Source organism: Puma concolor, chromosome A2 (genome assembly GCF_028749965.1).
Source record: "Puma concolor isolate L17-30 chromosome A2, mPumCon1.1.hap2, whole genome shotgun sequence".
In the NCBI taxonomy this organism is placed as follows: domain Eukaryota; kingdom Metazoa; phylum Chordata; class Mammalia; order Carnivora; family Felidae; genus Puma; species Puma concolor.
The window spans coordinates 3,799,499-3,812,088 of NC_141668.1; the positions used below are offsets into that span (position 1 = coordinate 3,799,499).

Here is a 12,590-nt window from a genome sequence, read left to right on the forward strand (position 1 = left end):
AATTGACAAAGCACATCTATAACCCCAGGCCCTTCTTCAATGACTCAGAGCATCATACAGAAAGAAAAGCAGCTTACCTATAGTCAGAAATGCATTAGGTGTGCTAACTGCCTGTTATTTATTCATCTAATGAAGCAATTTCTAATGAGCAGGGTACTAACACTAGCATACCAAAAAAAAAAAAAAAAAATTAAGTAACGTTAGCGTAAGATGGAAACTTACCCACAAATTTATACCAGCTCTGCATCATATTTTAAGGAGTCCCTGACAATCAGATTCAGGGTCATTCGTTCCTTTTTATGTCCTAAACACTCAGGGGTTTTAACTTTGGTACCAGCATACAATATCAACACACATCTCCCCGAATCTCACGCGACGATTCAGAAACGAATTCTTTACTTGTTGCTCTGAACCCAGATTCTGACAACTGCAAAGAAGCAATGGTTTCCCTAGATATTTTATCATTCTGCGAGAAGAGGCAAAAGTTGAAAATCCAGAAGCCGTCCACTATCAGGCTGGCTTGGGGCTGAGCTTCTCATTACAGAGGATTACGGTAATAGTCTACAAATGTGTATCACACGTTTGAATGGTTTGTGATTACCGCTGCCTCAGTACTTTCTAATGCTGTGATAGTGCACTACAGGGCCTGAGATTTTCCTCTCTCTTCTCTGTCTGGTCACACAGGGCTCCCAATAGACTACACAGTCTGAGAGAAAATGCATACAGACCTTATTTTCAGGGCTCTATCTAGTAGCCATCACATCCAACACTGTTCCCAGAGGCCAAGATCAGAAGATGCTGGATGATAGCTGAGTGACAGTAAATATAATTAACCATCATACTGTGGCTCAAATGCTAAGCTGCCTTTTCGAGAAAAGTCGTGTTCTGAGTAAACACCCAAAGTCGCACTGGCTGCTGATTGCATCTGCTACAGATTACTTAAAATTAAATCCCAAATGTTTGGCAAGACATCAGGCATGCACAGTTGAACCTCTCCCCACAGGAGTTTTGGAAAATAACGCAACTATCTCATGGCACCTCTCCCACAGTAAGGTAGGTTTTGTGTTGTTTGGTTTTTAAGAAATTGAATTCTTTTTTTTTTTTCCTGTAAGTTGATTTGTGTCCTTTTACTCACCCTCCAAAACTGTTTGAATCTGTTCACGCCGGGCAGCCTGGAAGCGTTCATCCCCGCCGGTGACAGGTTGGAAGTCTACCCTTCGCGGCTTCCAGAACGTCAGTGGGACTCCCACGGGCGGATCTGAAGCAGTGTACTGCCCGCGACGCTGACCAGGGTCCTTGCAATCTGAGACACTCCCTAGCTTTCAGAGCTGCTTTCCAACAACCACAGAGTCCGCCACTCAGCACAAAGCAACCAATAGCTGCTGCACATGACATCCTCAGCCTCGGAGGATCAGGCTTACCCCACTGCAAACTGATGTAGGGCAGAGAGGGAAGACTTAGGAATGCCTCCAAAGCAGCCTCCCTGGTGAAAAATGGGGTGTTTTCTAAGCAGCCCTGTTTGCCTCTTCTTCATGTGGGCTACATCAAAGCTCAGGGTCTGCTCTGAGAAAGATAAATGCTAACACTAGTCTCAGCTTAACATGATCAGTTTAACCCTGGGTGTCCCCATTGACCTGAGATGGTCCTTGCTTCTTATTTGGGGTTCCGACCACGGACAGGTGTGTGTCTGGAATACTGGGGGACAGGAATTTCTATACATGATTCCTGATAAAGGGTAAGTGCTGATTGTAGGTTTGGCTGCATTGGCTCGGAGAAACAGAGATTTGGCCATTATCTGCTTAATCTTATGCTAGGAGGTTTCAGGATACCAAGGAGCACATTTATAGTTGTGTCTGGAAATAATCTCAACATGCCTCCCAGAGAAAAGCAATGTGCAGATGGACAGACCCAGACTTTATCACGTTCACCGCTGTCACGGTGCTGGTGTTTATTGGTTGTTTCTAAACATATTCTTTGAGCACCAACTCTATGCCAGGCACTATGGCCGGTTCTGGGTATAAAAGCGTGAGCCAGGCAGGCATCAGCTCTGAAGCGGTGACGTTTATAGTTCAGCGTCATCGTGATTTCATTACCTGTTGCTCTCCCCATGAACAGACCAACTCACCATGGAGACCAAGAGCTTTTCAAGGGCAGAGACTGGGCCACCATCTTTTCAGAGCCTGACGCAGTGCCCAGTGCATCGTGGGGAGCTTTGCCAGTTCTCACCGACGAGGCTGATGGGGGTCACTCAGGTGTCCCACCATCAACCTGCAAGAGCGATTGCTCTGAGATGATGCTACCTTGACAGAGGTTGAGCAGGAAGGGTTGGACACTCCTAGATAATTCCCACCCAGACACCATTTACAAGAGGAGCCTTAGGTAAATAATTACTTCAACTCACCAGCACACCTCCTGTTTGTCGTCATACTTGGCTAGGACTGTGTTGGAACCCGGAGAATGACTGAGGGTCAAACAGAAGCAGTGAATGGACACTGACCTTTTCAGGATTCTCTTGTCTTAGGATTTGTAGTATTATGAAAGTAACGAAAGGTGGTTTATGGGCAGAGGTAAAATGAATGAACCGAGGAGCTTGAGGAAATCAGCTTAACTCAAATGAAAGGAGCAAGGAAGAAGGGAGGAACGGAAGACAAGAGTGGTAAGGGCCAGGAGGGCTTCGAGGTCGGGGATTCAAGTAGGCAGATGGCAAAACACTGACCCAAGCAGGAAGAATCTGTACTCGGGAAGTGAATTCAGTAACTGATACATTAGCATCATAGCCAGCCACCTCTCTAGTCCCAAAGAGCAGCCACCAGGAACACCAGCATCGCTGCATTAAAGGAACGTGCTCTACAGCACATGGAGAAAGAGGAGAGCAAAGGAAGAAGTGGGGAGAGAGAGATGAGCACAGGGAACCCATGTGAGGACCAGGCTGCAAGGACACGCGAGGGCCCCGCATCCCTCACTCCAAGCTTTCATCTTGGTCCCTAAGCGGCTGGATGTGGGTCTCCTCTTCACGGGACAGCAGAACCATGTTGATACTTACGGAAATACGCCGAATCAGAGTGCATTGGGAGACACGGTGTGAAACCTCTCTGCAATCACAGAACATCAGGGATGCCTCATTTCTACAAAGAGGCTAATGACTTGTCTTTCCAATGAAAATCATGATTATCCACCATTGTTGAAAGTAATGCTTGTTGCTAAATATTACTGGCTTACTACCTCTGGGCCCATGTTATATGGTCATTTCTGGTCCCTTGCGGCTGGAAGGAGCCATGTGACATTCTGCTCAATGAGTTCTGGAAGGAAGCAACGTTTACTTCATCATCAGCACCTCCAACTGCCGTTGCAAATGCTCCGAGCTCTCACTCTCTCACTCTGGCAGGATGACAGGGTGAGGGAGTGCAGACCAGACCCCCCTGGAGACCAGTGATGGACTGGTGGCATTAGTGAGAAATAACCCTTTCTTTTAGCCTCTTACTGGCACATAACCTAGTCGGATCCTGGCTGTTACAACTTGTAAATTTATTTTCTTAGTTTGTCTTCTCCCGACAAAATCAATACTTAGCCCCAAATGCATTTTTAAAGGTTCTAATGTGTGATGGTACTTTGCAATTTTTTCAGCGAGAAGATCCACTCGTCTGTGCTCCTGAACCCACCCAGGATCACACTTCAACAGCCCAGATCAACAGCTGTGTCTCTGAGCACAGAGGTCATAAGAGACATATGTGTTCGCTACATCAAAACAAAAAGTTGCTGCACAGCAAAGGAAATAGTCAACAAAACTGAAAGGCAACCTACTGAATGGGAGAAGATATTTGCAAGGACATAGCCAATAAAGAGTTAGTATCCAAAAAATATAAAGAAATGATACAACTCAACACCCAAGAAACAAATAATCCAATTAAAAATGGGGAGAAGACACGAACAGACATATCTCTGCAGAAGACATCCAGAGGGCCAACAGACACATAAAAAGATGTTCAACATCACTCATCGTTAGGGAAATGCAAATCAAAAACACAATGAGATACCACCTCACACCTGTCAGAATAGCTAAAATCAAAAACCTAAGTAACTACAAGTGTTGGCAGGGATGTGCTCTTGCACTGGTGGTGGGAATGCAAACTGGTGTAGCCACCATGGAAAACGTATGGAAGTTCCCACAAAAAAAAAAAAAAAAAAAAAAAAAAAAAAAAAAAAAAAAAAAAGAACCACCCTATGATCCAGGAGTCGCACTACTAGATATTTACCAAAAAAAAAAAAACAAAAACAAAAACAAAAAAAACAAAAACAAAACAAAAACCCAACACACAAAACCAAAAAAAAAAAAAAACCCCACTAATTCAAAGGGATATATGCACCCCAGTGTTTATAGTAGCATTGTTTACAAGAGTCAAACTACAGAAGCAGCCCATGAGTCCATCGACTGATGAATGGATAAAGATGTGATACATATATACACAAAGGAATATTATTCAGCCATTAAAAAAGGCTGAAATCAAGGCTAGAGCCATCGGTCTAGATGGCTATTCTATTCTGGTCTGGCACCAGGGCAGACCAGTGCGGAAAGCTACTGTAGGGCCTCACGCATCGCGCCACATCACCGCATCCGGACAGGAGCGTTCCCTTCCCATCTGAAGACAGCACATTATTTTATCTGCATAGAAAGCCAAGACAAAGAAATGGTCCTAATCTCATGAGCTTAAAGGTTTCCTGGAATTCAGTCTCTCAGAAGCAGCTCTCAAGGAGGGTGTTCCTGCATCTGGGGATCGAAATGCATCAGATCTGTATGTAGCCTATTGATCCTGTCAGTACAGAAGCGGAGCAAGCTGATGCCCTTCTGTCTTTTCAACTTGCCACTTAAGGGAAGTCGCAAGTTAGATGACACAGACAGCTACAGGGATTGGTATTGTGGAAAAAAATATTCCAAGCTAAGGGATCCGTGCTGGCAGGGCTCCTAGTGTTTCCCCTTTAGAGTCTTGTAAGTAAGAGGACCAAGAAAAGTTGATTAATATTTAATTGATGGCAGATAAAAATAATGTGATCTTGAATTTATGTAATTTTGGAAAGGTAGGCATGATGAATTCATCACCCTGGAAACAGACCATGAGAACCTCAGCACCAGGAAACTTTTAATCACTGAAAAATATGGGTAAGAAAATGTAGGTTTCTGACACTTCATTATACAATGCTTTTTAAAAAATTAGATTCTGTCATGCTGACCATATTTCTTCCAGGTCATTTGTAGTTTTGTCTTCCAGGCCACTTCTAAAATATTAGGATAGCCAGGGACTTCACTATCTGAGGTCAAAGAGAGGGCTGTTGAAGTTTTTGAAGAATTGACATTAACTCAAATATTCTGTGAACACGGCATATTTGTAGATGTACCTTGCATTTCCTAATGTATCTACATAAAAAGGTTTTCTCAATGTTTTAAGTCAGAATCCTCCTGGGAGATCCCGAATCTTTATAACATTATTGGCAAACCGAAACTTGTAAAGTCATTTTTAGCTTAAATTTTATCAAAAATAACATGGGTTTATTGATTTTTAAATAAACGGAAGTCTATCTTCACTTAATGACACAAGGAGTTGACACAGAAAACGAACAACCATGAATGTAAATTTTATATCTCGAGAAGATGAAAGTAACAGAAAATCAAGCCACCTTCCCAGAGCAAGCTAGTGACTCCTCGCGTGACTAAAACTTAAAGTAAGCCTTGCGGTAAAACTAAAGTTTTGATTTAAGGGAAAGAAAGGGACACCATTATGGGTGCTGGCCTGGTGGTGGCGAGTGGGGAAGTCATGATGAACCAAAGCTTTACAGCCTCCTCTGGGTTATAGATCATTACAGCTCATCTATCATCTGACTTTCCGGGACAACACGTGTGAAATAACAATCGCTTACATGTACAAGGGCTGGAGTTTAGGTGGTTAAGAATTTACCTCCAGAATATCAATACGCATAGGATGGCTTCTAACGTAAATCACCATTTCAGGACTCACACTTTCTGATCTGACTCCCGTGGCCGCCTACATACTCTGTACTCTCCATTCGCTCGAGCTTTATATAAGGACACTGTACCACCATCTTGCACCCCCATTTCATCCACTCATTGTTCTGTATGTAACCTAAAAATTCAGGTGTGCAAAAAGAGCACCTTTCCTTATTTTCTTTATAGCAACTAGAATTTGCATTCAATGTTCTGTCTGGCAGAATAAAAGGCAGATCAATCTCGCTTGCCACTGGGGGCCAGGACCGTCCCAAGGTCCCGTGGGTTTCAGAGGTGCCAAAGCACAGTGGAGGGGCCTTCTGATCTTTTGTCATGGGTTACAGGAGTCTCTTTCATTCTGCATCATTCCTTCAGGTGTGGTTAGTCCTGATGCTTCCGTGCTGGCTTAACACACAGAACTCTTTGGTGGGACTGGAGTGGGGGCGGTCAAAAAGGCCAGGACCCAGCCTCCACAGGGCATCATCTGCCCTTCCCCTTGGGGTCTCGTCTCTGGCCTTGGGTTCCATCTTGAAGCAGCACACAGATCGCTACTCCGAGCGGGCCATGTTAACTAACTTCCCTTCTCCTCCTGGTCTGTGGCGACTTCTCTTGCTGCTTTCTAAGGTTCTCCGACCTCTTCCTCCCAATTTGGGACCTCTGCCACACTGAAAGGGGCAGTCACAGAATGGAAAGGAATAATCTATGAGCAGGGACCTTTTTAAATTGTGAAATTCTAGATAAATACTAGCCGTACATTTCAGGGACAAGCCATAGTTGGTGACTTTCTTCAAACCTACAGAGATCTGTGTCTAACATTCTGTATTCAGTAGAGCTTTTTTCTCCCCCCTACTACTCACTCTACTGCAGAACACCAAATGGAGACTTCACTTACAGTTAAGTGTTTTCCAGAGTGTTCCTTTTTGCAAGCGTCTATAGCTTATTAAAACTAGGATACGTTCTGCCAGCGATGGGTAGAGAAAGGCCATTTATTGTACTTCCCTGCCTTCCTGTGGCTATTGGCTTTGTGGTCGGGGACTGAAGACATAAGCCAAAGAAAAATAATAATAATAATGATGGTCAGCATGAAAGCACTTTCTAAGAGGCACGGTGATCTGTGAGGCCGGGGGTATTTCAGTGTTTGCTCAACAAAGACTTCTTAGCTTCCTGATCAAATGGTACACGCTAACCTCCCTGTAGTAATTGCAGGATGTTGTCTATATAAAGGTTTTATCTTCAAATTAGCAATGACCTTTTGTTCTTCAAAGCTCATTGAACAGAAATGTGCAAATTCCACCTTCAGGAGGGATTAAGTATCATCAAGACTTAAAATGTACTCTCAGGATCCGGGCCCGAGTTGAGTCTACCCCTCGGTGCTCTTCAAAGGCCTGGGGTTTGTAGAAGCGGTGGGGCTGCATGGGGACAGGCACCTTGGTTTCCTGGAGAGGCCCTGGGCCAACAGTCAGGGTCTCAGTCCTTCCGCCTCAGCTCCGCCAATTGATAATACGTGTGCCCAGCCTTACCTCTGAGCCTCATTTTCTCTGCTACCAAGTGGCAAAGACAGTATTTTCTGTATTGTTATACCAAGCCCTATGAGTACTCTACGTAGTACTCGAGGACCACTGTTATTGCATCCATTGCCTGGCCTCTCAGAGAAAGTTGGGTAAGGGGAGGGCTTTTCACTTCAAAACCAATCTGAAGTGTTGGTACGAGAGACGATTCTTGTCAAAAGTGTATCAGCAAACAGATGTATGTACTTTTCACGGGAAAATCGTAGCATAATGCGTCCCAGTGAGTCCAAACCATGCTTGCTTGAGTGCAGGGTCCTTGGGCCCATCTATAGGCAGTCTGCAGCTCTGGTCCCATGTTACCTTTCCTAGGCTTAGTCCCACCCTTCCTACCACACTTTACTGCTACTTCCTTTTCTGTAAACCTACGCAGGCATCGCTGCCTTTCTTACTGTCTTCCACCACAACCTGTATTTAAGGTAGCGTATCACCTAAGTTTTCAGTATATAAACTCCTTTATCATGGCTCATCGTTAAAGTGAAATTTGAAAAGAGTTCTGTACTTGGGTAGCATTCTTGTTCTGTATCAGCTGATAGCTTAATTCCACAGGGAAGACATCCATTTATTTTTTTTTTTAAGGTTTTTTTTTTTTTTAATTTGTTTTGAGAGGGGTGGGGAGAGAGAGAATCTCAAGCAGTCTCCATGCTGTCACTGCAGAGTCTGATGCAGGGCTCGAACTCACGAGCGCAAAATCATGACCTGAGCCAAAGTCAAGAGTCAGATGCTTAACTGACTGAGCCACCCAGGCGCCCCAGAAGACATCCATTTCTAAACATCGACAGGGAGCAAGTTTTCTGTATGTAGTGTGTATATGTCTCTGGAAAATGCTCAAAGAAGTTTTCTTCTCCACTGAACACAGGAAGTGACTTCCATTAGCATATTTAGCAGATCCCCAAATGGAAGGGTGCTGAGAACCTCTACTGCAGCTGTCAAAGCCCCACACACAGCCTACCTTCAACGTTCCTCACAAGGCAGCCCTGTTAATAGGCAGGCCAGGTGAGCAGACATTACGTATTTGTAGACAAGGCCCAGTTAACTGGAGAGAACAAGGCTGGCCTGGGAACAGAACCAGATGTAAGCAGTATTTCTCAAATACGGGACTGTTTTACATGGTGACTGTGCGCACACACACACACACACACACACACACACACACACACACACACACAAAGCAGACTCGTCTTTACCACTTTGCAGGGCATTCTGATGTTTTCTCTTCCATTCGCTTCTGTATGTTTTAAAGATGGTCCCACTGCATCGATCTCCTGATCCACTGGATCTCAAGCATCTGCTCAGAAACCACTGGGGTACAGCACTGGCTTCCAAATGCTGGTAGCAAAGAATCGCCTGAGCGCTCGTCAAAACCAAACATCCTCCACCCTTGTCCACAGAGATTCTGACCCAGTAACTGTGGGATGCTCCACAGAATCCTCCACTTTTAACTGACTTCTCAGGGAATGCCACTGGTTTCCAGGCAGTCCTTGGGTACCAGCCCTGAACCAGAACCTGCGTTTTGACTCAGTTCACCTGGCTAGGGAATATTTCTAAGACGGAATCTCATCGCATGTTTCTAAAATGTCAACTAACTTCAACCTGCTCCATGGACGCAGAATATATACTTACCTGAGCCGAAGGCCCCCGTCCACGGGCAGGAAGCAGTTGAGGCAAAAATCTGTGGTGATATTGACACAAACCTGTCCCGCTACAAGACAGGAACAGCCTCAACCATAAGCTAATGGCCTGCCAATGAATGCTGGATGTATTCGTTTTCTGCTGCTGCTGTAACGAATTGCCGTAAAGCTAGTGGCGTAGAGCACGCTCGTTCATCATCATGCGGCCCCCTGGGTCTGCCGTCTAGTGCAGCTACGCTAGGGCGGCTGCATTCTCAGGTCTGACAAGGTGGGGTTCAATGTTGGCAGGGCCGTGGTTCTTTCTGGAAGTTCTGGGAAAAATCTGCTTCTAAGCTCATCATCATGTTTTGCTTTCAAGGGTTCTTGTGATTACATTGAGCCCATCCAGATAATCCAAGGTAACCTCCCTACGTTCCGGCCCACTGGTTAGTAACCTTCATTGTACCTGCAAAGTGCCTCTTCCAAGGACTGTAACATACGTGTGAAGCCAGGGGGCAGAAGTCATAGGAGCCAAAATTCTGCCTACTGGGCTGATCAGTAACATCATGTTTTGTGTGCAAGACATTGTTCGATGTTAAGAATATTTCAAGACACTTTAACTGGGAAATAACTCCATATTTTGTGATATTAAAAATAAATAAAGATTAAACTAATGTGGTTTTGCCCTATTGAACATCAATTCATCCAGAAGTCTTTTCATAGGCAAATGAATGACTCAAATATAAGATTTGGTTATACTTTTCAGGGGTTGGAAGCCAGCAAGAATCCTCTGAAACGCTCTTGAATAATTTATTTCCATGGCTGGACTTGCCAAAAGGAAGCTCAGAGATGTAGTGATGTGGACAAAAGCACTCTTTAACCATGAAGACCAGCTCCCTTCACCCCTCAACTACCACTGCTGTGTGTGTTCCCCTTGGCTCTGCCGTAGCTCCACACTGTTTTTGTTTTTTTTTTCATCTGAAAATCAAGGTCTAAGCAATTGGCCAAATCACCACCAATTTCAACCTCACTGAATTAAAACATTAAGCGGTGGGGTGAAGAAGGGACTTGAGGGAAGAAGAGGGGACAAGAGAGAAGAAAAAATACACAAGAGAAATTGGGTAGAAGTTGTAACGAGTTAACAACTATGGTGGGAGGGGGAGGGGGAAGGAGGGGAGAGAAAAGGAGGGGTGGGGAAGGGAAGGGAGGGAAAGGGAAGGGAGATGAGGGGGGAAGGGGAGAGGAAGGGACCCACAGAACTTGAGAAGCAGGAAATTAACAACTTGCCTTTATGACAGGCATCCAAACCTCCTGGTGAAATATACTACAGTAAGTTGTTTAACCTTAGGGATAGTGATTTATCTGCAAAGAGCCAGGTTGACAGTAATGAAGAAAGGGTGATAAAAGAAATTTGTAAACAAAACAAGACATTTCCAGTCAAGTCTGTGAACACGGACAGACTCACTCTTAGATACCAACATGTATTAGTTTTGGTTTCACAACTAGGAATGAGAGACGCTTTCTTAGCACGTTTCCACCCCAAAGACTAATCTCCAACGTAAGCCTTTATGCATACCACTCACTGGAGATGTTACACAACTGTGAGGACAGAGTCAACAAAACCGAACTGTGCACTTAAAAATGGTAAAGCTGGTGAATCTTTATGCTGTAAGCATTTTCACCCAATACAGACCCATGGCACGCACTACAGATGAATCAGCTCATTTAACTCTCCCCAACCCTGGACGGTTGGCAGACAGGCCCTTTCAATTCTCCAGTGGGGAAGCCAAAACTTGGAGAAAGGCAGAGATAGGTCCAAGGTCGTGCAGCCAATGGGTGGTGAGGCTCACATTCAAAACAAAACAGTGTGATTCAAGTCCCTTGGACGTAACCATGTTATTCTTTCTCCCCCAAGGAAAACCGGAAATAGAAAAAGGAGATAAATATATTTTAAAAATAATCTATGACCAGAAGGATGCTGGAGAGGCATATGTGGGACATCTTAAGGAACAACCTGTGTCTCTGGGGAAGCAAGCAGAAGGTCATCACAGGCAAGGATTTACCCTAGGAGTTTCAGCATTTAGCTTTGCACAGGGCACAGCATTTAGCTTTGCACAGCATTTAGCTGTGTACAGCTGCTGTGGGTAGCAGAGCCCTGCCCCTCTGAGGCACCCCACTGCCTGTATCCCCATGGCGTTCCTGCGTGAGCCCCAAGAACAGGGAAGCCTGATTCACTAAAATGTGGACCCCGTCTCTGCCCCCTTCACTGAGACAGACAGACAAACTGAAGTTAGAGGGGCCATCTGTCAGCTCATCGTAGGGCTGGTCAGTGGCAAGGACAACAGAAGGGGGTGGGGAAGGGAGGTGGGAGAGACTGATGAGAAGGGGAGAGAGGTTGAGGGTGGCAGAGGAAGGGAGAGTGAGTACAGAGAGGCCAGAGGAAGAGCTGGGGCATCAGGAAGGGAAGAATGGAGGGAAAGGAGGTAGGGATGTGAGTGGGGGTAAGATCCTTACACGAAACAAGGAGTGTCCCCTTCCATCTCTGGGGTCAGCTCTCAGGACCCAAATACCCAGGTTGGAGGCACTGCAACTCTGAACTCTTCCCTTTACGTAGATTCTTCAGGACCCACTGGGAACAAAACTGCCATGCCTGCATTTCACTTAGAACTTGTCTTACTTGTTCTTCTGAATCCCCATTCCTTAAAACCAACGATGGGGACTTTCACTGGACCCAGGCTTGCATGGTCAGAAATCATCTTTTTTATACAAACACAGATCCTGGTGAGAGAGGTTGCAATAAATTAACCGGGGCTCCAGTGAGGTCAAGAAACAAACTCTATTTGCCAAAATTCCCCTGAAAGGAATTAGAGTGGTTAGGATCTGAGATTCATTCTAACATAACCCACCAGGAAATCCATTTACCCCTAACAAGCATTCTTCAAGGCAAAAATAGCCTGCTCTTTGCTACAGTTCTTTTCCGATTATGGATTTTTAACAAACAAAATAGATTTCTCGATGAAGACACACTTGGAAATAACATCTTCCATTAAAGCAGTCCACAGCAGTCTCTAAGCTGAAGGAGATCCAATCACAGGGCCCGTCCTAACTTCCGGAGCTGAGGCCGAGGACCTCTAGAGGCTGGGAGGTCAGGTGCAAGGGAGACACCAAATATCCAATGTGCAGATCTGTGTGGCCAATGGCAACGCCCAAGCTTCTGACAATGTGATGCATTTTTTTTTTTTTTTAATTTTGAGAGAGAGAGAGAGAGAGAGAGAGAGAGAGAGTGAGAGAGCGCCAGGCAGGGGCAGAGAGAGGGAGACACAAAGAATCACAAGCAGGGTTTATGGGTCTCAAACCCATGAACCATGCAATCGCGACCTGAGCGGAAGTCAGATGATTAACCGACTGAGGCACCCCCAG

General features: G+C 45.0%; 1 protein-coding gene across 4 annotated transcripts in view; it reads right to left on the reverse strand.

Annotated features, from left to right (window-relative positions):
* Positions 1–12,590, reverse strand: part of DPP6 (dipeptidyl peptidase like 6) — a 949,260-nt gene that overhangs the window by 596,095 nt on the left and 340,575 nt on the right. The window contains exon 1 of one of the 4 annotated variants that reach the window (XM_086685611.1): positions 1,136–1,250. The exons of the other annotated variants lie outside the window; for them this stretch is intronic. Coding sequence (XP_086541737.1) covers positions 1,136–1,186 — 51 coding nt within the window. The 5' untranslated portion in view covers positions 1,187–1,250. Of the gene's footprint in view, positions 1–1,135; positions 1,251–12,590 lie in introns of those variants that run through there. 4 annotated transcript variants of the gene reach the window in all.